The following is a 23,745-nucleotide window of genomic DNA, read 5'->3' on the forward strand; positions in this document are numbered from 1 at the left end:
CTTGGGGATCAGTTTATGCACTTTCATGATACGTGGCTTAAGTGTCAGAGGAGGAGTGGATGGGGAGAACTGCCAAGGGTGTTCCTGATTTTCCCTGTATCCTTGCTAAGGTTGTGGATTCCCAGGCTTGCCTCGCTCAATGGCTTTTAGTCTCAGAGTGTTGTGACAAGGAGGCAGTATTTGTCTTGCCTTGGCTTCTTCCCCTGTCCATGCCATGCTGGAGTCAGTGTGTGGTACCTAGAGCATCACCACCAGCTCTAGTATTAGCCTGGTGCAAGCACAGCCTGGTGCTGTGCTGGGACAGAGGATGTCTTGCCAAGTGGCCTTTGGTTCTGTAGGAGCATGCCCGAGGTCACAGGGACACAAGGCTCAGTGATGGGTGTTTGAGACAACAGGAGTGGCTGGAGTTATGTGGTTCAGTGGCTGAGGGATGCGGTTGCTGTTTAATGCTTCATGTGAAGTATGGATGGAGAGGAAAGGACAGCAGGAGGGGTGAAGCTGGCTGAGACCTGCAGGGATGAGGAGGCTCCTTGCAAAGAGCATGAGCAGCAGGAACACAAAGAGCTGGTAGTGTGCCCAAGGGCCTGAGAAGGTTGGCAAAGGGCAGTGTGCTGGCTTTGGCAGGACTGGCATCCAGAGGATGCTCAGCCTCCTTCCCTTGAGCATCCCTGGTTTGAAAGCTGGTTTGCTTCCCTCTGTGGAAGCAGGTTAAAACCATCCCTTGTGTACAGGCTGCCATCCACCTGGGTGCACTGTGTGTGCACTGAGCTCCTGGCTCACATCCCTGCTGGATCCCAACCTTCCATTTGATGGAGGCTGAGGAATTCTCCCCATGGAGAGGAGCTGGGACAGAGCCACTGGCTCAGGGGCTTGTGGCAGATTAATGACAGTCATTTACAGTGGTTGATTTGTAAGAGGGATGTTTGTTTGGGACCTAAGAACGTGATGCTTTCAACTGCACCCTGCCCTGCCTGCCTCTGGCATCGCCTTCATCTTGCTCGCTACCATCCTCTGCCTCCAGCACTGGAGTTTGCTTTTAGATCCAACTTTTTCCCTTGCTGCCCACCCCTCCTGACCCACAGTTATAGGCTCTGTGGTCATGTTCTCATCCTGCTCCTCTGTCTGCTGTGGCTCATGCTGCTGGCATCACCACTGCCAGCCCTGTGATGGGCTGAGCTGCCCTTTCCCAAGTGGGGACAGGCTTTTAGTAGTGAAGGGATAAGTGACTTTATCACCATATTCCAGTACTTAAAGGGTGGCTATGAAAGAGATGGATACTCCCTTTCTACAGGAGTGGTGTCTTTATGAGGGATGATGGGCACAAGTTACTCCCGGGGAGATACAACTTGCCACAAGAAGATATATCCTGATGAGAACAGCCATTGGAATCATGTCTGCAGGGAATGGTGACTCCCCAGTGTTGGACACTGTTAAGATTGGGCTGGGCAGGGTGCTGGGACATTGAGTCTAGGTCATGCTTTGCCAGAAAGGTTGGATCAGATGATCCTTGAGCTCCCTTCCAGTGTGATATTCCATGAACTGACAGCTCTGTGCTGGTGTCGGCACAGCCTGGGATGTGCTGTGGGGCTGACACCTCCTTGTCTCTCAGGACCCAGTAAGTCCTGCTTGATGTAATTAATATTGATGGTGGGAGGCAGGTCCCTGGGAAAGGAGTAGATGTACACAGAGGAGCAGGGATGCACAGAGGAGATGGGGCTGGAGCAGCCTCCCTGGTCTCCATGGCAACGGGTACCTCATGCAGAATTAATGCTGGCCTTGGCTGGCCTGACCTGGCTCCATCCCTGGGGTCTTGCGATTCCCTTTACCCTTTAGGGAGCAGGGAACCCCTGCAGCAGCTCAGACCTGCTCTTTGCTGGTGTCCTTTGCTTGTGGCACAGGGTGCCCAGAGAAGCTGTGGCTGCTCCATCCCTGGCAGTGCTCAAGGCCAGGTTGGACACAGGGGCTTGGAGCAGCTGCTCTGGTGGAAGGGGTCCCTGTTCATGGCAATGGGTTGGAGCTGGAAGAGCTTTAAGCTCCCTTTCAACACAAACAGTTCCATGATTATATATCTATATGTGCATACACCCTGTGTGGCCTATATCCTATATATATCCTATACATATCCCAGTGTGTTCCATGACTGATGTCCCCATCCTTGGGATACCCCTTGCTGCAGGGATTGGGGGCTATGGTTGCCATGTGTTGTTAGCCTTTCCTCTCTCCCACCCCTTCCCCACCACGGGTCCATCCCACCCTCCCTTCTCACCCATGAGCTGTAATCAAGTCTCATGCTGTGCTTCTCTGATTGCTTTTCTCAGCCCGTTCGGATAAAGGATGCTCTCCCCTGGGATCTGGAGCAGGTCCAGGCTGGCAAACACAAGCTCTGCCTTCAGCAGGCAGGTCTGGCTGGGAGCAGGGAGCTGCCAGGAATTACCTGTGCATGTCCACATTGAAAACCCTCCTCCCTTGGCATGATTCCTATTGGAGGTAAAGCTTTGGTCCAGACGGAAAGAACCCACCAGAGCCCCCTTAAGCCAGGCTCTTGGGCCAGGGATGCAGGCAGGATGCAATAAGCAGTCAGCAAGCTGCTCCTGTAGCACTTTCTTCTTTCCAGAGCAGTGGAAAAGAGCAATTTTGACATTACATTCATGATTATTGTTATTAAGCCAGAGAAACATTTTAATGTGAATGCTCGGGGCTTATTAGACAGAGCTCTTCACCTCAAGATCGCAAAGCACTTGATGAAGGCAGCTGGTTATTAATCCCTACTAGTTCGATTGAGCTCCTTACCTGCTGACACTGGGGGGTTGGTGATTATTGTTATTTGCATGTTTTGTAAATGGGAGAGCCAAGGTGCAGAAATGGATGGGGAGAAGCTGGAAGCAGAAGCTGCTCTGCATCCATCCTCCCTACCTGCATCCAGCTGCCATCTCCTTGCTCTGGTCCAGGAGGCTTGGAATAAACGGCCTCAAGCTGCACCAGGGCAGGTTCAGATGGAGCTGAGGAACAATTCCTGCCCCAGCGGGTGCTGAGGCATTGGAACAGGCTGCCCAGGGCAGGGAATGGTTGGACAGGCTGAGCTTGAAGCTCTTTCCCAACCTCACTGATTCCATGGTTCATTTTGCCCCTGTCTCCTGTCCCAGCTCAGTCTCCCTTTCACCATCCTCCATCGTGCTTGCAGGAAGCAAGCATCCTTCTCCCTGCTGTCCGCAGGCTCCATGTGTGGCTTGCAGCCATTCCTGCCATGGATCTGTCCATGCCAGAGCTGTCCTGTTCTCCACTGTCCTTCCAGCCGCTTTGGGCATCTGCAGGCACTGTTGGACACGAGGAGGTGGAGCTGGTGCCATCTGTGCCCTTGCAACCTGCTCTGGGGGATGCGGACTAAACCTTGGCATGGGCATCCCATCCTGCTCCATCCCTGCTGCTCACCAGGGGCTGCTCGAGGAAGTGTCATGGATGGGGTGGGATGCTCAGAGCTGAACTGGTGTCATGGCTGCTGGTGGTTTGTGTGCAGGAGCAGCTTGGCTCGGATCAATGCCAGCAGCTCTCGGCATGGACCACAGTAAGGAGCACTCTGCTACCCTGACTCTCACTCTTCACACCCCAGTCTGAGCTGTTGGCATAGACAGGATCCCAAAGGCTCCTCTCTTCCTTTCCCCTTTTCTTTGCTCATGGTTTTCAATGCAGGCATCCCACCCTGTGTCAGTGCAGGCTGGGAAAGGCATCTCTGTAGGTGGCTTCCATCCCTTGGTTGCTGTCCTTGTCTGACGTCTCTGCCTTTCGGAGTATCCAGCTCCTCTCTCAGTGTTTCCTATGACCACCCCACACTGCAGCCCCCCAGGCCAGGCAGGGTCTGCCCTGCAGATGGCTGTGTGGTAAATGGATACCACGGTCCATTCCCCATTACCATAACCCCAAGTTCCCTCCCCATCTGCTCATCCCTGGCTGGCAGCAGGGACACAGCTGTGGCTCCAGCTGTTGTGGGGTGGATGCTGCCCCGCATGTTCTCTCTGCCTGTTGGAGAATGGCCTATGCTCCACTGTGGACTGCTGGGAGCAGAGGTCAGAGCCCTGTTGTGTGCCACTCGCCTTCCCAATTAGCCAGAGGGCAAGGAACCCTGCTTAGCATCCCTCTGTGCTCTCTGCCCTGACCTGGAGTCACTGCAGGCCACACGGCAGAGCCTCAGAGCACAGCTTCCATGAGCTGGAGCCAAGGCTCTGAGCACAGCCAGGCCTTTCCCTAGCCTTGGTCTCTTCTAAAAGCCTTGCTTGCATCAAGACCAGGTTGGATGAAGCCTTGGGTGATATGGTTTAGTGTGAGGTGTCCCTGCCCATGGCAGGGGGGTTGGAACTATATGATCTTAAGGTCCTTTCCAACCCTAACTATTCTATGATTCTGCAGGCTGAGCCTGGGGCTGCTGTGTCCCCCCAGTGCTGACTCAGGTGGGGAGCATTGGGAGCAACTTCTCCATTGAGCACTTCTGCATTGTTATTACTGCTGTTGTTGTTATTTATTAGCCTGTTTCTGCTCCAGTGCTGCTAAGAGACACGGTGAGGCTTGGCTGCTATTCAGCCTGCTTACAATAAGCCCGAGCCCTCCCTTTTGTTCTATGCAGCTTGCTGAGTGTTGTATAAATACCTCACTTGAGCTGTTTCTCTGCCTCCTCTTTGGCAGCTCAGGAGGTTTGGGAAAGGTCAGCTCCTTGCTGTACCTTTTTGCTGCTCTCACTGTGTCCCCAGTGCCTCCCTGTGCCTTATCTGTGTGGCTCTGGGATGGCTCAGCCAGAGCCCTGCTCCTCTTCAGACCCAGCCTGCTCCCTGACCTCCCTGCACAGCAGTGCCCTGTGCTTTGTAGGCAGTTTAGACACAGCCTTGAGCAAGCACTGAGAGATCCCTTCTGCATCCCGGAACAGGCACAATAGGCTGTGACCTCCAGCATCCCAAGCAGGGGCTCTGTTGCAAGCTCACTCTGCCTTCCAGAGTGTGTCCATCATAGCTGCAGTGTTGCTGTGGGCTTGGTTTCAACCAGTGCATGTCTATGGGGTGATGTAGGAGGCACGCTGGTAGGGAAATGTATGGTCCCTCTCCTGGTGATGCTGTACACGTGTCCCTAGAGGGGCAGCAGGCAGAGCCCTGGTCCCTCTGTGCATCCCTGGTTTGCTGGTGCTTGTTCAGTTGGGTAGGCACACATGTGGTTTCCTTGTGGGGTGTTTTGGACAGCAGGGTCTTCACCAGCTCTGTTGGGAGTCAAACTTAAGAGATCTTTGTGCTTCTGCACACTTCTATTGCCTGGGGTTTATTCAGGCTGCCCCATACAAGCATCAGGACAAGAGCACTTTGTGCCTCACTGCTGCTTCTGCCCACACCCAGCAAAGCGCTTCTGTCTGGTGGCTCTGAAAGGGAATGGGATGTGAAGGCTTGGTTGGTGCTGAGTACACTGGAACTGGGCTGAAGCCCTCACCTTGGATATGGGAGACTCCTTTCCCATTCTCTATGAGGCAAAAGACAAGAGCACAAGAGCTCAGGAAAGGAGACATCCTTGTCTGACACCCTGGGTATACCTCCCACCTTGGTTTCCCTATCTCTGAGCCTGGGCTGGTGTGTCCTGAAGACAAGTGCCTTCAGACATGCACCATTTCCCCCTCCAAGCTGGATCTGCATCCAGCATCTCCTGTGCTTACCAGTTCCCTTCCCATCGCTGGGTCTGATCTGACAGCTCCATCCTGCCTCCCCTACAACTGGCAGCGGATAATGCACTGCACAGATCCACTGATGCTCCACACGCCTGTGCCTCAGGGGATGAATCCCTGCTTGTCCTGCATGGCACATTCCTCCCTTGCACACCTCCCCTCTAATATCAGAGCTCAACGTGTTCATCTGCATGAAGGGGGAGAGAAAAGAGAAGGAGCAGCAATGGGAAGAGCAGGAAAGACTATCCAAGCGCTTCATAAAGATGATGAATTGCCTTTAGATATTGGGTAGGAGAGGGAGAGAGTTCTTTCATTTGATGATATTAGTCTCTTAGTGGCGCGTTGTTGCTGTTCATATGAGCTCAAAATCTTCAGGCAGTCAAAGGCAAACGCCTGGGAATTGAAGTGTAAATGAGCCTCTGTCGAGCGGTTTATTCTGCCTGTTATGAGCTCTTGTTCGCTCCTTATGTGGGTCAGTCTGCAGGGGTGGAGGAGCTGCTGCTGCCTGGGGGTGCAGCAGGGGCTGGGACTGCGCTTGGTGTAGTGGGTGGGCAGGCAGGGTGATGTGCCTACAGGGTGATGCACAGGCAGGGTGATGTATATGCAGGGTGATGTGCAGGCAGGGTGATGTGCAGGCAGGGTGATGCAGGGGGTGATGTATATGCAGGGTGATGTGCCTGTAGGGTGATGTGCAGGCAGGGTGATGCAGGGGGTGATGTGTCTATAGGGTGATGCGTAGGCAGGGTGATGCAAGGTGATGTATATGCAGGGTGATGCAGGGGGTGATGTATATGTAGTGGGTGATGTGTCTATAGGGTGATGCAGGGGGTGATGTATATGTAGTGGGTGATGTGTCTATAGGGTGATGCAGGGGGTGATGTATATGTAGTGGGTAATGTGTCTATAGGGTGATGCAGGGTGATGTATATGCAGGGGGTGATGTATATGTAGTGGATAATGTGTCTATAGGGTGATGCAGGGTGATGTATATGCAGTGGGTGATGTGTCTATAGGGTGATGCAGGGGGTGATGTATATGTAGTGGGTTATGTGTCTATAGGGTGGTGCAGGGTGATGTACATGCAGGGGGTGATGTGTCTATAGGGTGATGCAGGGTGATGTATATGCAGGGGGTGATGTGTCTATAGGGTGATGTGCAGGCAGGGTGATGCAGAGGGTGATGTATATGCAGGGTGATGATGTGCATGCAGGGGGTGATGTGCATGCAGTGTGGTACAGCAGGTATGCAGTGCCTGGTGCATATGCATGTGTGTGTTGGGAGTGCAGGGCTGTGCCTATGGCAGTAACCACCAGGTAGAAACCATTCTGCTGTCTCTTGCCCTCACTGTGCCTGGAGACCCCTGTCCTCTCCCTTCCTCCTCCCAGCTGAAGAATGCTCTTTCCCCCCACATTAGCAATTCAGATGCTGAACTGGTCCATGCCGGCTGCTCTGATTAGTGCATGTGATAAGAAGATGCTGAGCATCTCCTTCAGAGAGACACCAGCCACGTGGTTTGGCTGCTTTGCATGAACAGTGATGCATAAAGCAGTGGGGGACACACACAGATCTGTCCCACACTGGGATAGGTGAGGAGGTTTTCTCCATTCCTTGACTTCCCTTTCTGTTCCTGGCTAGCAGAAAGCACATTGTGTCTGGGAGCACTCACAGAGGCTTGAGCATTGGGGCTGTAGGGAGAGCAAGTGCTTTCTGGAGCCCTAGGGATGCTAATCGGTTTATGGAGAGGTTTGGAGGCATCTCCCTGCTCTCAAGCTGGTTCTTGACCTCCTTGCTATGGTGCAGAACTGATGACAGACCTTCTTTCTCCAGTTCACACTGGCAAGGAGTAGAACAGGGAGCATGGAGTGATAAGGGGCACTGAAGAGGCAAGACCATGGGTTTGGTAGCTCATTTTGGACCGTGTACCCCAGCCTTTTCCCTTCTTGTCCTCGCATGGGGTGAGGGTGCTTAGCGCACATCCTGCCTTACCTGGCCACTCTCAAAGGGCAGCAAGGCCCAGTCACTCAGGAGGAGCTGTGATGGAGCCAATGCGGTTGTGTGGTGCCTGAAGGCAAAGGGGGTGCTGATTCCAGGACAACCTCCCTTCAGAGGCAGCTTTGTCTGTGTCCCTGCCTTTACCAACCCCACTGTCCACACTGCCCTTCCCATGCTGTCTGCTCTGCATGGTACCAGCACAATGGAGCAGGTCACCTCTGTTTAGTGTCCATGCTCCAGGTACAGGCAAGAGGTGGAGCCTTAGGGTGCATCAGCCCTGGCAGGGCACATCCTTGTCCTCAGGCATGGGATGAGGAGCTCAAACACATCCTTGCTGTCCCTGAAGGACAAAGCTTAACCTTCATGTGGTTCCTGGGATGCCGACATCCCTGCCCTTAGCCAGGAAAGGACCTTGCTGTGCCTTGAGCATCCTCCTGCTGGCACAGTCCTTGCAGTCCTGGATGCATGGTCCTGTTGAGAGGCTCATCCATGTGTGTGTGTGTGCCCGCAGCCTGCCGAGGGATGCTGTGCGGGTTCGGGGCCGTGTGTGAGAGGAGCCCCACTGACCCCTCTCAAGCCTCCTGTGTGTGCAAGAAGACTGCTTGTCCCGTGGTGGTAGCTCCTGTCTGCGGCTCCGACTATTCCACCTACAGCAACGAGTGTGAACTGGAGAAGGCCCAATGCAACCAACAGAGGCGGATCAAAGTCATCAGCAAGGGACCGTGTGGTGAGTGTGGGCTCTCCGGAGGTGACTGTGATGCCCTGAGCTCAGGGCACCACTGGGATGTACTGGTGGATGGGGATGCGTCTGGTCTAGTGCGAGGCATCCCTGCCCATGGCAGGGGGTTGGAACTGGATCATCTTAAGGTCCTTTCCCACCCAAACCATTCTATGAGGGAATCACCATCAACTCCTTGTTGATCATCAGAGTGTACCAGGAAGCACAATGATGGCCAAAGCCATTCAAGAGGTGTAGAGCAACCCAGTGACCACAGTACCTGCCCAGTATGGGTCACATCTATCGCAGCTGGTAGCTGGATAGAGCAGCACACCAGCAGGCTGAGGGGGCTGATGAAAGGCAGGCTGTGTGCCCCAGCTGTGAGCAAGGAGCTGTGGAAATGAGACCCTGGTCTCCTCATCCCAGAGTAAATTAACTTGACCTTTCTCTCCTGCGGCGCTCTGCCTTGCAGTGACTGCACCCAGCGCTCCCAATGAGCTCCTGTCGGGAGTCATTCCAAAGCGGAATCAGGAAGAAGGGACAAAAACAGAGGGGAAAAGGCCAGGAAAAGAACTGGCAAATACATTTGGGCCCTTCCCTGTCGGTGAGGGAATTGTTCCTGAGCTCTGCCTCTAACGATGGGTTGCAGGAGGTGCTGTAATGCCCCTTGCTGCTCATCTGATGGAGCAGGATGCTCCTGGAGAGCGGGTGCAGGGAAGGGAGCTTGCAGGGAGGCTGAGGGGGTTGGAAAGGAAGGGTTGTGCCTGGAGAGAGTAGTGAGCTCCGTTCCCTGTGTGCTGTGGGTTTGGGGCTGATCCCACAGCCCCATGGTCCTGCCTGCCTCTGTGGACATCCTGGGTGCTCAGGACCACGTAGAACCATGGGATCAATGAGGGTGGAAAAGAGCTTTAGGATGACCAAATCCAAGCATTCCCAGCACTGCCTCATGGTGCTAAGTGCCTGCAGCCCTGCCCTGGGCAGCCTGTTCCAATGCCTGAGCACCCTCTGGGGCAGGAATTGTTCCTCAGCTCCATCTAAACCTGCCCTGGGGCAGCTTGAGGCCAGTTCCTCTTGTCCTAAGGTACATGGGTCCAGCATCCACTGAAGCTGATGGAAGGACATCCCTTGTCTTCATGTATGATTCAGGGCACTCAGGCACTTGGGATCAGAGAATCATGGAATGGTTTGGGTTGGAAAGGACCTGAAGCTCCTCCAGCTCCAACCCCTACCACGGGCAGGGACCCCTTCCACTGGAGCAGCTGCTCCAAGCCCCTGTGTCCAACCTGGCCTTGAGCACTGCCAGGGATGGGGCAGCCACAGCTTCTCTGGGTACCCTGTGTGCACCTCAATGTAAATTAGAGCTTCTTCCTCACCCCCCTCCTGCCCTTCCTTCCCCCGTTTCAATCCGAGCCATGTACAGGCAACAGTCCCTGCGTGCCATGCTCCTTGATCCCATGCCCGTCCCATGCTCCTCGATCCCATGCCCTGCTCCCCTTTCCCCCAGGCTCCAAGGACCCATGCTCAGCAGTGACCTGCAGCTTCGGCAGCACCTGTGTGCGCTCAGCCGACGGGCAGGCAGCCCGGTGTGTGTGCCCAGCATCCTGCAGTGCCGTGCCCGAGAGCCCCGTGTGCGGCAGTGATGGCCGTGACTACCGCAGCGAGTGCCAGCTCAACAAACACGCCTGTGACAAGCAGGAGAACGTCTTCAAGAGGTTCGATGGTGCCTGCGGTGAGTCCTGTCCTGGCCTGGAGAGCCTTTGCCTTGGATTGGGAGAGGTGGGGAATGGCAATGTCATGGAATGGGGTGGGTTGGGAGGGAGGTTAAAGCTCATCTGGTTGCAGCTCATTCACCTTCCACTGGAGCTGCTCCAAACCCATCCAACCTGGCAGGGATGGAGCATTCACCATTTCTTTGGGCAGTGTGTTCCACTCCTCAGCACCCTCACAGGGAAGAACTTCCTTATCTCCAACCTGAACTTCCCCTGTTTCAGTGTGAACCCATCACCCCTTGTCCTATCACTGCAGTCCCTGATGCAGAGTCCCTCTCCAGCATCCTTGTAGCCCCCTTCAGGTACTGGAGGATGCTCTGAGGTCTTCACACAGCCCCTCTCTGTGTATGTCTTCATGAGCTCAGCACCAAGCTGGGCAGAAGAAGGTCACTTTGTGGGTGATGGCTTCTGAAACTCAGCCCAAACCAGCACTTCCCCTGCAGCATTTGGCTGTGGTTGTTTCTCCTTGGGACCCACTGACCTACAAAGCAGTGGGAACATCTGTGCTCCCTCCTTTTCCTTCTGCTGTTTCCCTGGGCTGGCATCCCCTGGCTGCTGCCTTTGGCAAGAAGCCCTTTGCTTGGTGACATCCTAGGGCTCCTGGGCAAGCAGCTCCCTCTAATGAAAGGAGCCCAACAGGCTCAGTTCCTAGAGCACAACCACTGTGAGGATGGCTCCTTCCACAGCTGTGGATCCTGGCAATTAAAAGCCATTGGGTTCATTAGGGAAACCATGGGATCAGGGAGGACATGTGCCAGATCAGTGTTTGTGCCCAGGGGAAGGAGTGTGGGAGTGTGTTTGGGAAGGCTGCAAACCCTGAGGACCTTCAATGATGTTTTCCCTGCTTGGTCCCAAGTAGGGTGAGATGGGAAGTGCAGAAGAGATGCTGTCACACCAGGTTTCTAGGGCAGAGAACAGGCTTCTGAGCCTCACTGCTCCTTTGAGGTCCTCCTGGTTTAGTTGGGCATCAGCAGGGACTCAGGCAGGTGGGTTATAGAACCTGGGAATAGCTGAAGGTCTTTGCACTCTGTAAGGCTTGAGGCTGCACTGCAAGGCAGAGGAGGGAGCAGGGATGGACAGGCACACAGACAGGCAGACAGGCGCACAGACAGGCACACACGCAGCCACACAGACAGGCGCACAGACAGGCACACAGGCACACAGGCACACAGACAGTCCCCATCATACAGTCCCTGAGATAAATCTCTGCATCCGCCTCATCCCCAACCCCTCTAATGTGATCAGTCCCCACCTCCTCATCTGTTCCGCATCCCTCCCCACCACAGCAGCCTCATTTCCCCACAGCCCCTTGAGTCCACACAAGATGTTCTTTGCTCTATTGGGGTTGTTGGAAGCCTCCAAGGGGGTAACACCTCCCCGGCTGTCTGCTGGTGGGGCAGCAGTGAGCACAGGCAGCTCTTGCCAGAGGGGGAATCAGAGATGGATTGGGCAGGTCCTGTGGGAGCTCCTCCGTCTGCTTCATTTCCATGATCACTGCATAAGTTAAGCTGTGACCCTGTCCTAGGCCAGCCTTCTCCAAGGGATGCAGAGTAGGTGGGAAGTCCCTTTCCAGCTTGGGGGAATGGGTTATTGTGTTGTTTCCCCCTTGTCAGCCTGGGACTGGTGGATGCAGGGATTTCAGACAAGTAGGGTTAAAGGGGGGAGAGATTCGATCGTGGTTCTGCAATTGCAGACAATGAATCAGCACTCTGCAGGTTCCCTGCACGGCAAGGAATGGGAAAACCTGGAGTAGGGATTAGTGAGCAGTCAGCACCTCGTTTTACCCCTGTCTTTGGTATGCTAATGCAAGCTCAGCTTAGAGCAGTGGGGCAAGGCAGTGTGTGGCCCTGGCTGTTTGCCATGCTTTTCCAGCACTTTGGAAAGACAGGGAGGGAGAGTGGGATGGGAGTACCACGCATCTTGTAATGCACTTCGGACTTGGGATCAGGGTGTCCTTAGAGAGGGATGGATGAATGCAGCTCAGGATGGGAAAAGAGGCAGAGCTTGTCCCATGCAGCCATTGCTTTGGAATGGGGGAGTGTGTGCAGAGTCCTCGTGTGCGGATGTGAGCAGGAGGACTGAGTACCCCTGGGGAGGGATTGGAGCCTCTTGCTGCCAGCCAAAGGGAAGGAGGGCAGAGGATCCAGCACCGCTGTGGTCAGGATGTGACCATGCCTGTCTCTGTGCACAGACCCATGTAAAGGCATCCTCAACGACATGAACCGTGTGTGCCGGGTGAACCCCCGTACCCGGCGTGTGGAGCTGCTCTCCCGCCCCGAGACCTGTCCCCCGAAGAAGGAGCCCGTGTGCGGTGACGATGGGGTGACCTACGACAACGAGTGTGTGATGGTGCGTTCGGGGGCCCTCCGGGGACTGGAGATCCAGAAGGTGCGTTCAGGGCAGTGCCAGCATCAGGGTAAGTACATCCCTGCCTCCTTGGGAGTGATGGGAGCGTTCGGATGCCTGCTCCTCGGGGTGGGATCGAGCGGTGCTGTCCCTTCTCCCTGCAGACAAATGCAAGGATGAGTGTAAGTTCAATGCTGTGTGCTTGAACCGCCGTGGCACCGCTCGCTGCTCCTGCGACCGCATCACCTGCGATGGTACCTACCGGCCTGTGTGTGCCCGTGACAGCCGCACCTACAGCAATGACTGCGAGCGCCGCAAGGCAGAGTGCCACCAGAAGGCTGCCATCCCAGTAAAGCACAGTGGACCCTGTGGTAAGCACTGGTGCCACCAGGCTGGTCACCCGCAGGAGCACTGGTATCCCCACATCACTTCCCAGCCCCAGCAGCCACTTTAAGCCCAGCCTGTGTCAGTCCCTGCCATGCGGGTGATGCTGGGAAGCGGCAGGTAAGTTGTGAGTGGGTGCTCATCCTAAGCAAGACACAGGTTTTCTTCAGTGTTGCAGCCAGCAAGCCCTGAATATCCATTGCTCCCTGTTGGTTTTCCTCTCACTGTGTGTGTGTATGTTCCTCCTTGGTCTTGTCTCTGATGTGCTCAATGGGAAGAGTCATTTGTGTTCAGGCAGCACCAAGGGTCTGTGATGTCCAGCTGGATTCTCATTCACCATCATGCAGCTCCTATGCAGCCCATGCCATTCATTTCTCCTCCCAGGGTAGTGCCAGTCCCAAGCTCCTTCCATGCTTCCCCCTCCATGCCTGCCTGCTTCTCTCAGCTCCAGGTATCTCCATAAGGAACTCTAAAGACTCTTTGGATGTCTCACCGTGTCTTTGTCTCGTCTCTGGGAGCAGCTTTTGACCTTTTCCAATGGATGCTTTATCAGGAGGATGTGATAGGATGGGACTTGGTGTCCTTAGGGTGTCGGGAATGTCCAATTTTAACATCATTGCACAGAGAATGAAGGAAGTTGAACACAGCCACTGGGTTGATTTGTATGAGTTGGACTGTTTCATTTCAGCTCAGATTGGGTTTTGCTACAACTGGAACTATGTCCTACTATTTTAAGCTGCTGTTTCACAAGGTATCAGCTGTATCAAACCTTATGAAGCACTCAGAATTTAGGGCCCCATGGTGTGGACCTGTTTTGTTGGCTTTGTGCTCCTGCAGTGGGCTTTTAATGCTGCCAGCCCCAGCTGCTTGAAACCCCTTTCATCAGGCTCCCAATACAATCACAAACTGAGCTTTAATCATCCCTTCCACTGTGTTTCTGATGGGTGGATGATGAGGAGTCACTTCCCCACGTTCTTCCTATAGGGATATCAACACAGGCACCTTCCAGGCCTCTCTGCTGCAGGGAGCTTGGGGCTGGATGGCAACAGGAGCCTTGGCAAAGCCTGGTACTCATCTTCCTGCCCTGTTGTGCCACTGTGGAGGTGGGAATGGCCACTGGGGCTGGCATGGGGCTGCTCATGGCAAGTGGGTGCAGAGGATGAAGCAAGGTGCCTACAGCTCCTGGGATGCACTGGGGCCAGATGATGTTTGCAGCTGGAGCTTTGGGTGCTGGTGCCTTGGGCTCTCTGTAAACCCTTCCTGTATCTCCTTTAGCATCAGGACCTTGCTGAGGCTTCCCAAATTCCCAGGGTAAGCAAAGGGCTTGGGTCAGACACGTAATTCCCAGCCTATTCAGTGCAGTGAGGGCAGTAGGGTCTGGTCCTTACACATCTGCTGTTCCTCTCTCTCATTTTAGCCTCTCTTCCCGCAGGTGAGGACAGCAGATGTGCACATCTGCTTTCTGGAGCTGCATCCTTATGGGGTGGGAGCAAACAGAGCCTGTAATCCAGGGAAGCAGATCAAAGCTGAGGCTTTCACATCCAGACAACAGCTCCAGGCAGCCCTGTAGCAAACCACCACGAGGTGTGGGCAAGCCTTCAGTCTCCCCATCAGCTTAGGAAAGCATGTTCTGTCTGAGCCTGTTGGAAAGAGCACATCCTCCTCTGTGGCACCAGTTCTCAATGTGATGAAGTGCTCAATGTGAGATGGGAAAAGGGTTTAGAAATGGAGATTGGGGTGGTGATGCTGCTTTCCAGCTGGTGTGATAACACAGATTGCTGGTGGTGGTACCAGCTGCTCTCCTGCTTGGATGCTTCTGCTGGATGCAGGGTGCAGTCCTCATGGGACACTCAGAGTGGGTGAGACCAGGGGATGAGGGAGCCACAGGCTCTGTTTGCATCCAGCACCCATAGTGGGGAGCATGGGGAGTTCATCCATGTGCTGTGAGGATGCAGGAGATGCATGGAGCTGGGGAAGGAAAGAGAAAAGGAAAAAGACAGTGAAAAGGGAAAAGGAAAGGAAAGGGAAAATGAAAGGGAAAGGAAAGATGGGCCATTATTATGGTCACATAATCTCTCACATATACCTGTCTAAGGAACTCTAAGCTCTGCTGCTCTTTTCCTGCAGCAAGGCAAAGGATGCAAAGCCAAACAAAACAGCCCAGGCCTTGTTTTAATCCTTCTCTCCTTTGACACTGTGCTGGTGCAGCTGAGGAAGAAGGGATGGGATGAGCCCGATGCGGACAGGAGGTGGAAGGAAGGTGTCTGTAGTTGCATCTGTCTTCTCCCTGCCTCTCTCTGCTCTTCCTTCCCTGTCTTTCTCCCTCTGCTTTCTCTCTCTTTCCTTTCTCGTCTGTGTCTTGTGTTTTACAGTGTTGCCTGTTTGGAGGAAGGAATTGTGTCCTCGCAGCACCCTCCTGCTCCCTACACGGACATCTCTGCTAGGAGGTCGGCTCTCTCCCCTTCTCCATAGCCAGGGACAGTCCTGGCCTCTCCTCACTGCTCCCCACCTCTCTAGTTTCGCCCCTGGGATGGAGACATTGCCCTGGGTTTGCTCCCATCCCTCATCCCAAACCCTTCCTGCTGGAATGGAAATGCCTCCCAGTGCAGTGGGGTCTTGTCCGGTGCTTGCTGTGGCTTGACCCTCCGAGGCACCTGAGAGTGGGAGCAGAGGTGGGTGCTGTGAGCTCCCTGCTCCTTAGCAAGCCCCTCTTTGGCTGGTACCTCACTCTGGACTGCTCCTGGTTGATCCTACCTCTCCTTGTGCCCCCAACTAACCCCCCTTTCCTCCCCACCTCCTCCTTCCTGCCTGGGTCCGTGCTGCTTGTCCCTCTGCGCTCCATAGTGTGTGTCACGCTTGTCTGTGCAAGTCCAGTGGGAAGGGGATCCACAGGGATTGCAGATTCCCCAGTACCCAGCAGAGCACCATGTGCCTTTAGGAAGCACTGAGGATCTGTGCTTCAGATGTGGTTCTTCCCTAGGAATACTCCCTGTGGAGCTGGTGATGGAGCCCGCTGGGTGTCATGGGCACAGATTGATGGGGTCTGATGGGTTACAAAGCAGCTTCAGAGCCTCTTCTCCATAGCCACCATCAAGAAGGGCTTGTAGGAGAGCTCGGTGTTCCCAGGGCTTGCTTGGGCCTTGGCAAAGCTTGGTGGCAGGTGGGGATGGTGCCTTTGAACCCATCAGGGTGCATGATGAGCAAACAAGGATGCTTGCTCTTTGCCTCAGTTTCCCTGCCTACAGAAGGGCCAGGAATGAAAGCAGCTCTTCCTTATAGCACAGCTTAAGGTCCTTGCTCAGTAGGTCCTCGTTATACCCACTCACATCAAAACTGGTGCCAGAACCTCCATTGACATCTGCTGGTACCCAAGGCTGTGTGATAATTGACAGGCTGAGATTCAGGCTGTGAAGCAGCTTCATGTGCCCCATCTCTGCAGGTTTGCTTGCTCCATAGGAACAAGGGATGTCAGGGCAGTGCTCTCCATCAGGCCTGACACCTCCCTGCACTCTTACTCTTGCTCCCTTGCTCCCCAGCAGAGTGAATTTGGACTTCAAATGAGTTTGCTTCATGCTTAGCTTGTTGCATCCTTACTGCCTGTGCCCAGCAGAGGAGCTTCCCTGTGTGTCTCTGTTTGAGGGGCATCATTATGGTATAGATGTTGCTTTAGAAAGGAGAAACACAAGCAGGAGATGGGAGCAGCATCACAAGGCTCAGCACGGCAGGGAGCTGGTCCTTGGGAACTGCTCATGGGCAATTCCGCTGCAGGGAAGTTGGGATGCAGTTGAAAAGGCTGGGATGAAGTAGTGCCCATGTGCATGAGCTGTCCCCCTATTCCCTGTTCCTATGCACACCTTTGGCTCTAAGTTTTGACTTGGTAGGTGCTTCCCTAAGAGCCAGATCCCACTGGCTGTGCCCAGGGGCCATTCCTCACTGGTTGAGAGCATGCAGCCAGGCTCCTGAGGGCTCGAGCCCTGCTCCTGGTCCTAACATGGGAGGAAAACAGACCTGATGCCCTGTGCCATCAGGCTCTGGAGGGCTTTGCCTTTCCCACCACACTCTGTGCCCACCTCACTCTTTGCTGTTGGTGGGGCTGTGTCTGCCTGTTCCATCCATCTCGTCTGGGCTGCATTGTCTGTTCCCCACATGTGTTTTGTCCTGTGTCCTTGTCACTGTTCCACACGGATTAAATCTGTGTCCTTTCCTTGCCCTGCATCCTCAGGGCTCTTGTCTTGAGGCACAAGAAAGGGTTGTTGGCAGTGCTGGGTCTGGATGGGGAACCATAGGTAGAGGTCCATAGGGAGCTGGATGCAGCCTTTTCTCTTTGCTATCACCATCACTGGCGATGGGCATCCTGAAGGGAAGGTGCCATGAGCTTGGTTGACTTTGATAAAGCAGCTCCAGTCTGTGAGCAGAGGGGACTGCTGCTGCCTCTCAGCCTGCAATACATGCTGTGGGGCATTACCCATCCCTGGGCTGAAGCAAGGACACCAGGTCTCTTCCTCCTGCTGCCCAGCAGCTCCTTGGCCTTGCCAGCACCAGCTTCCAAGAGGAGGGGATGGGAACTGACATGAGGAGAGGAGAAACAGGCCTTGTGGTGAATTCCAATGTCCTCTCCAGCCAGGTCTTCCTGGGGATTGCCACAGAGGGTATTAAATGAGCTGTTCAGGAGGATGTGGACCTCAGTGAAGGGGATGATCCCTCTGTGAGCTTTGTGGCTCCTGGTGCCAGGTACAGTGTGATGGTGCATTGAGGCTCCTGGAGCACCAAGAACCACACTGGGAAGGGCTTTCTGCTGCCTCTTGCCCTGCTCTGTGCTATGGAGCTGGTCATTCAGATCTGACTTTACAGGGTTGTGGCACCACTGCTGCTGCCAAAGCACCAGCATTGAGGAGCATCAGTTGGTGCTGCCCTCCCTCAGCACATGATGTGAGCTGCTGGGGCCACCCAGACAATGGGGTTTGGTGCAGAAGCCTATGGGGATGATCCTACTTTTATCCCCCCCTTTGAGGCAGAGCGCAGCAGTGATGGGAATGGGAATGGGATGGAGCAGACGAGTCAGGAACCCCCTTCACAGCGTGCAGGGAGAAGACCTTGTGCCTGCTTCCCATCCCTAACCAATGCCACGCATGGGGACGATGCTGAGGGTGGCATGGAGGGTGCAGGATGCCACGGCCAGGACCCAGTGTGCATTGCCATGGCTTGGGGGAGGCAGGGGCTGCTGGCATGCCTTGCTGCGCACAGCGCCATGGGATGCTCTGGGAAGCAATGGGCTCAAACCAGTGCCTCTCTCCCTGTGTCCCTATGCAGACCTGGGCACACCGAGCCCCTGCCTGAGTGTGGAGTGCACCTTTGGGGCCACGTGTGTGGTGAAGAACCGTGAGGCCGTGTGTGAGTGCCAACAAGTGTGCCAGGGCCGCTATGACCCCGTATGCGGCACCGACAACCGCACCTATGGCAACCCCTGCGAGCTGGACTCCACTGCCTGTGTCCTCCAGAGGGAGATCAAAGTGAAGCACAAAGGGCCCTGCGGTAAGAGCCGATCCCTTTGGAACCCATTGCCATGAACGGGGACCCCTTCCACTGGAGCAGCTGCTCCAAGCCCCTGTGTCCAACCTGGCCTTGAGCACTGCCAGGGATGGGGCAGCCACAGCTTCTCTGGGCACCCTGTGCCAGCCCCTCAGCACCCTCATAGGGAACAGCTTGTGCCTAAGAGCTCAGCTCAGTCTCCCCTCTGCAGGTTAAAGCCATTCCCTTTGTCCTGTCCCTACATCCCTTGTCCCAAGCCCCTCTCCAGGTTTCCTGCAGCCCCTTTAGGCACTGGCAGGCTGCCTTAAGCAGCTCCATTCCCAGCCTGCATGACTGCAGGCTTTGTGCTGTAGATAGAAACCTGTCCAACAGTCTGCACAGACCAAGCCGGGGGCTGTAGCATCTTCCCTCCCCCGTGCAAAGGCAGCAGATGCTGTGTGAAAGAGAAATAAGAAACCCCATCTTGGAGCCAAGTTCCTTGTGCACTGAATGGCAGGGAGGGAAGAGTGTGTTTGAAGGGGAAAATGAAGCAGTGAATCACTAAATACCCAGGAGTCAGGGGATGCGCTGGCTGGAGTCTGGTCCCTCCTGCAATGAGTGATGGCTCATTGAGTTATTAGGAAGATAAACATCTTCCCTGGCCCAGACTGCTTGTGATGTGTGTGTTTGCAGCAGGCATGTGAGGGTCCCTCTATGGGATGCATCAGTGATGTGAATGCTGCTGTGTTATCCATGTGCCCAGCACCTTGATGAACCAATGCAAAACGATACCCACCTTCCCACCTGACTTCATCCCACCCTGATGTGTGAATCCCGCTGCCCCTCTCCCCTTGGACACAGGTTGCTGGGATGCTGCTCCCTCCTCCCAGGGCTGGGACTGATTTATCACTCCCCATAATTCCCCTCAGCTCCATGCTCTCTCCCACCTCCTATTTAGCTGCATCAGCACCAGTGACACTTCATCACCGTTAGTCCTGGTCTTGATGGCTTTTATGAGCCTTGGAGCCTGACTCTTCCTCCTCCTGCAGCCCTCACTTCTGCTCCTTCCCTTGCACTGCTTCCAACAAGGCTGCTGGCATCTGCAGGATGAGGAGGAGGAGGTTGCAGTGGGGCTTTAAATGGAATGGGTTGGGTTGAAGGGAGCTTAAAGCTCCTCCAGCTCCAACCCATTGCCATGAACAGGGACCCCTTCCACTGGAGCAGCTGCTCCAAGCCCCTGTGTCCAACCTGGCCTTGAGCACTGCCAGGGATGGGGCAGCCACAGCTTCTCAGCACCCTCAGTGTGAAGTATTTCACACCTAACTCCTCCTTGGTCAGTTTAAAGCCATTCCCCCTTGCTCCATCACTACATACCCACCTCAACAGCTCCTCCCCATTGCACACCGATGCCATTCCTGCCTCCCTGACCTGCTATTGTCCCTCATGTACACAGAGCGCTGTGGCAAGTGCCAGTTTGGAGCCATCTGCGAGGCAGAGACAGGGCGCTGCGTGTGCCCCACCGAGTGTGTGCCCTCCTCACAGCCTGTCTGCGGCACTGATGGCAACACCTATGGCAGCGAGTGTGAGCTCCATGTGCGTGCCTGCACCCGGCAGACCAACATCCTGGTGGCAGCGCAGGGAGACTGCAGTGAGTCCGGCTCCATCCCCTCCTTCCCTGCTCTCGGGCCAGTGGGGTGGCAGAGAGGATGCTCTGCCCCGTTGGGCACTGGGGTCCTGCTGAGATGCTTGGATGAGCCCATCCGAGGCTGCCCTTATTCCCTCATCCCATTCCCATGTCATGTTAGAAAGGATGCTCTGCTCCATTGGCCACCCAGGTCCTGTTGACATGCTTGGATGAGCCCATCCAAGGCTTCCTTTATTCCCTCATCCCATTCCCATGTCATGTTTAGAGAGGATGCTCTGCTCCATTGGCAACCCAGGTCCTGGTGAGATGCTTGGATGAGCCCGTCCAAGGCTCACCCTGTAGCCCATGGGTTTGCCTACCCCTAACCTTAACCCCAGGGTTGGGATGTGGAGAGGATCTCCCTAGTGCTCCTCCTGATGCCTTTAATGGTTGTTTGGAGGACTTCCCAGCAGGATCAGCTCCAGGATAACAGGAAGTCCTGGTTTAGACCCAGCTGAAGCAGGGATACAGGGATGCCCAAGGGCCTGGCCCTGAGCTGGCCACTTGGATACCCTCCCTGAGGCGTTTCACCTTGTCTGGTGTGATTTTTCCCTTTTGGCTTCACAAGAATTGGGCATTTTGAGTCTTTCCAGCAGTTTCTCCTTTTTAACCCCAGTGGTTATGCTTTTCCCATCATAGGTGGTATCTGCCTTCTGAGCCAAGCAAAGAAACTGGGTTAATAGCCATTGAGCCAAACAAATTGGGTTAGAGCCGTGTTAAAAGCTACCATCAGGACTGAGAGCATCGGGGTCTGTTTGATCACACAGTCCATCTCAGTAGCTTTCCCTTCCCTCCATCCCCTGGGCTTAATTCCTCTTTGCTCATGTGCTTCCTCCCCACTCCCCAGCACAGGGAACTGTCTGGGCTGATTTCTTAATGAATTAAAAGCCCTGCCTAGGTTCTTCATTAGGGTAAATGCTGCTTTGGTTAAAGCAATGCCCTGAGCCTCATGAAACCTGTGCAGCTGGGGAGGGACTGTGCATGGAGATGCGCTATACATTTGGGAGAGAACAACTGAGCGCGACAGATAGCTCTTGGTGCTGTGAGCAAGAAGAGGCTGAAACCAGTATACACCATGAGAGGAAATGGGATTTATTACTGGTGCTCTAGAAACGGTGTTGGACACAACACCTGTGGGTGTTGATGGGAATCAGGAATGCTCAGGGCTGACACAAGGAGGATGGATAAAGGAAGGGGCTGGTCCCTTCTCCAAAGGGACAGAAGAGGAAAGAGCCTCAGGGGAGGTTTAGATGGAGCTGAGGAAAAGTTCCTTCCCCAAAGGGTGTTCAGGCATTGGAACAGGCTGCCCAGGGCAGTGCTAGTAACCATCCATGGAAGCATTCACATACCCTATAGACAAAGCCCTTAGTGCCATGGGTTTGTTGTGGCCTCAGCAGTGCTGAGGAACGGTTGGACTGGATGAGCTTAAAGCTCTTTTCTGATCCCATTTATTCCACAATTCCCTAACACCTTTCCATTGCAGCCTCCTTTCATGCTTCAACCAACCAACACCATCCTGCTCCGGCGAAGGAGAACTTCCTGCTTTTGAGGGCACATTATCCTGGTCCCCATCCCTCTAACATGGGGCCCTTACCCACAGCCACCCTCAGTGCATGACCACAGTTCCTCCCTCTGTCCCAGAGTCCTGCGGCAGCTCCGTGTGCTCCTTCGGCAGCCGCTGTGTTGGAGGACAGTGTGTGTGCCCCCGCTGCGAGAGGCAGCCCCCAGCCCCTGTGTGCGGCACCGATGGCATCACCTACCCCAACCAGTGTGAGCTGCGTGTGGCCTCCTGCCAGCACAAGAAGAGCATCGAGGTTGCCCGGCTGGGGCCCTGCGAGGAGGGTAGGTTGATGCTGTCCCTCCAGCCCTGTGGGTGGCAATGGGGAGGGAGAGGGTGAGGATGGACACAGTGTGTTCCCCTGTGACACCCCGACATCCCCATTGGGTCACGGTGATCCTCTCCTTCCTTCCCTCCCGTCCCCCTGTGTGCTGCATCCCTTTCCCCTTTGTCTTCCTGTATCCAGCAGCAATGAGAGGTGACACCAGCTAATGAGCGGGGCAAGGAGCTGATCACTGCTTGAACTGCACACTTGAGCAGGTCACAGGGAACAGAGGTGTTCCTGGAATAGGGAGCCTGGCTGCTGCTTTGCTTCCCTCTGCCCCAGAGCTGCTCCCATGGCCAGGACTGCCTCGGCTCTGAGCACCAAGGTCCTGGGGTTGGCTGTACCATGCTTGGTCAGGCTAAGAGCTAAGAACCTGCTGTTTTCCACTGCAGGGGAATAGTTCTGGGTTAACAATGGCTGGATCCAAGTTACAGGGTGCTGACCTGTTGAGCTGATATTCTCCGGCTCATTGCACACGTAGTCTTAGTTGGAAAGGAGTTCAGTGCCATGGCAGAGCTCAGGCAGAGGGGAAGACATAACATGGTGTTTGATCACAGCCCTCCTTAGGGAATTTCAGGCTGATGTTCCTCTGGGAAAAGATCTTAAATAATTCCCTGTGTAATGCCAGATCCCAGCCTTTGATCACTCAATAAAGAGAGCCAGGTTTTCCTTTCTGCCCCCCTCTTCCCCTTTAAGAAACCTTTGAATTCAGGAGCACCTCTCTCTTGCTGCTGGAGCTCTGAGCATCTAATGGAGAGGTAGCCAGGCTAGGGACAAGGGTTATATATTATGGATATCTGCATAACTGAGCTTCACATTAACCCCATCCCCATCTGCTTCCCATGTCTGTATTATCAGCAGCAATCTCCGTGCTGCACTATGTATTTGGGAGGGCAGAATGCGAAGGAATCAGATCAAAGCATGGAGTTAAGCTGTCACTAAGTCAAATGACATCCCTTCCTCCTGTGTGTGGCTATTAGATACCTGATCTCCAGGTAGCCTACAGGGTGCTGGTAGCTGCAGTATCCTTGCTTTAGGTGCTGCAGTGATGCTGTGGAGAGGAAGGTCTCAGGCCCAGTGCTAAGGAATCACTTTGCAGTTTTCATCACGTAGGTTTAGCACTGTTGTGACAGCAATGGGTGAATCTGTGCTCTCCAAGGGATAACACAAATTGAGGAGCACAGATTTGAGGTCCAGCATAAGCATCCTAATATATATGGGCCAGGATTCTGAGCTGCAGAGGTTCCATCTGCTGTGATTTGGATGGGTCTGTGGACTGCAAGGGCTTGGATCCCATCCCCTCTGCTCTCCCCTTTCTCACCATCATCCTCCTTCACCGCAGAGTGTGGCTCGGGGGGCTCGGGCTCCGGCGATGGGTCTGAGTGTGACCAGGACCGGTGCCGGCAGTATGGGGGCTGGTGGGACGAGGATGCAGAGGATGACCGCTGTGTGTGTGACTTCACCTGCCTGGCAGTGCCACGCAACCCGGTAAGCACGCTCAGCACCTCCGGGCTGCACGCTGCTCCCCTCCTCTCTTCTCCCTGGTGCCTTTCCCGCATGCTTCCTGCGCAGGAGAGAGCATCCCATGGATAAGGAACCTGCCTTCCTGTGCCAGGGCTGCCCTGAGCAGCTTCCATCCATGTCCTGGCAGGTTTGTGGCTCTGATGGTGTGACCTACACCAACGAGTGTGAGCTGAAGAAGACACGGTGCGAGAAGCGCCAGGATCTCTATGTCAGTAGCCAAGGAGCCTGTCGTGGTGAGTGCCCAAAGG

The 23,745-nt window shown here is 54.7% G+C and overlaps 1 protein-coding gene across 3 annotated transcripts in view; it reads left to right on the forward strand.

The window, feature by feature from the left end:
* The window catches only part of AGRN (agrin), a 102,410-nt gene that overhangs the window by 55,265 nt on the left and 23,400 nt on the right, over positions 1–23,745 (forward strand). For all 3 annotated transcript variants that reach the window (XM_034068656.1, XM_034068657.1, XM_034068658.1), the window contains 9 exons: positions 8,193–8,408; positions 9,904–10,128; positions 12,360–12,584; positions 12,679–12,885; positions 18,209–18,430; positions 19,860–20,054; positions 21,732–21,932; positions 23,316–23,461; positions 23,625–23,730. In XM_034068656.1, coding sequence (XP_033924547.1) covers positions 8,193–8,408; positions 9,904–10,128; positions 12,360–12,584; positions 12,679–12,885; positions 18,209–18,430; positions 19,860–20,054; positions 21,732–21,932; positions 23,316–23,461; positions 23,625–23,730 — 1,743 coding nt within the window. The remainder of the gene's footprint in view (positions 1–8,192; positions 8,409–9,903; positions 10,129–12,359; positions 12,585–12,678; positions 12,886–18,208; positions 18,431–19,859; positions 20,055–21,731; positions 21,933–23,315; positions 23,462–23,624; positions 23,731–23,745) is intronic.

Source organism: Melopsittacus undulatus, chromosome 12, assembly GCF_012275295.1.
Source record: "Melopsittacus undulatus isolate bMelUnd1 chromosome 12, bMelUnd1.mat.Z, whole genome shotgun sequence".
In the NCBI taxonomy this organism is placed as follows: Eukaryota; Metazoa; Chordata; class Aves; order Psittaciformes; family Psittaculidae; genus Melopsittacus; species Melopsittacus undulatus.